Source organism: Cyprinodon variegatus, unplaced genomic scaffold (genome assembly GCF_000732505.1).
Source record: "Cyprinodon variegatus isolate N-32 unplaced genomic scaffold, C_variegatus-1.0 Scaffold1736, whole genome shotgun sequence".
Classification (NCBI taxonomy): Eukaryota; Metazoa; Chordata; class Actinopteri; order Cyprinodontiformes; family Cyprinodontidae; genus Cyprinodon; species Cyprinodon variegatus.
The window spans coordinates 57,274-58,381 of NW_015152189.1; the positions used below are offsets into that span (position 1 = coordinate 57,274).

The 1,108-nt window shown below is 42.5% G+C and overlaps 1 protein-coding gene across 2 annotated transcripts in view; it reads left to right on the top strand.

Annotated features, from left to right (window-relative positions):
- The first annotated feature begins 418 nt into the window (after positions 1-418).
- Positions 419-1,108, top strand: part of LOC107104427 — an 8,852-nt gene continuing 8,162 nt past the window's right edge. The window contains exons 1-2 of one of the 2 annotated variants that reach the window (XM_015404425.1): positions 419-597; positions 703-778. In XM_015404425.1, the coding sequence (XP_015259911.1) occupies positions 718-778 (61 nt within the window). In that variant the 5' untranslated portion in view covers positions 419-597; positions 703-717. The other variant, XM_015404426.1, reaches the window with a different exon arrangement.

The window sequence follows — 1,108 nt, forward strand, 5'->3', positions numbered from 1 at the left end:
ACTTCCTGCTTCTGCCATAAGGGTAGGAAAAAAAGTTGGTGTGTGTGTGTGTGTGTCTGTGTGTGTGTGTGTGTGTGTGTGTGTGTGTGTGTGTCTGTGTGTGTGTGTGTGTGGGGGGGGGTATTTTATCACGTCTTACCAGAAATGAGTCATCACTTTACAACCGCACACAATAAAGGTCTTTGCAAAGTGCAAGTGTCTCTGCATGTCGCCTTTGGCCATAGAGGGAAACTGGGAAAACCCGAAACAATGGAGCGCAATGTTTCAGGCATTATTAACACTAGATCAAAGCAATCATACAAGTCCATCCTTGTTTTTTCTCACTGCTTAAAGAAAAGCTTTTAACCGTCAGCCTCTCTCTCCCTCCGTCTTTCGCTTTCCCTCTATATCCTTTATTTGTCTCATATAGGCATGCATACACACTTCCTCACGGACCTCTTATTTTATAGCTGTTTTGTTCACGCCCTCCGCAGCAGCAGGTCGGCAGCCGTCCTGTTAGCCTGGAATGATTAACTATGTGCACATAAAACTTTTAAAGAAACAAAGGCTGTTGGGGAAGCAGCAGAAGAGTCGGGGGAAAGCAGGCATCCTTCACAGGTCTGGTTTAACTCGTAAAGCTTTGAAATCACAGCTCTGCTTCATTTAGCTTCTCGCTGTGAGTTTGATCAGAGCAGGTTTAATACGAAGCTTCTCATGTTACAGTGAAATGCGAGAGATATGAAAATGGAGCTAAAGGTTTTGCTCTGCCTTGTGCCTGCATTCGTCTTCACTATGCAAGGTAGGTTTACATTCTGTCCTTCTTTTCTCGACGTTATGCAGTTTGGAACAAATGCAATCAGAGCAAACTCTAGTACATAGTTATGATTAAGCCTCCTGGCCAGAAGGAAGTTATATTAGTATCACTCAATGAATTTTCTAATTGTTGTGTTACACATTTGGTTCACATTTCGTAAAGGTTTCATAAACATTCTTATTATAGAGTCTGAGTTGGAGCTCCTAATTTAGTTTTTCACGGATTCCTTCGACATCCAATGCTGGGAAGATTGGAAACAGCAAACTGTTCTCTATTTTTTTACCAGAGCTTCTCCCTGCAGGATGGATTCCAAGT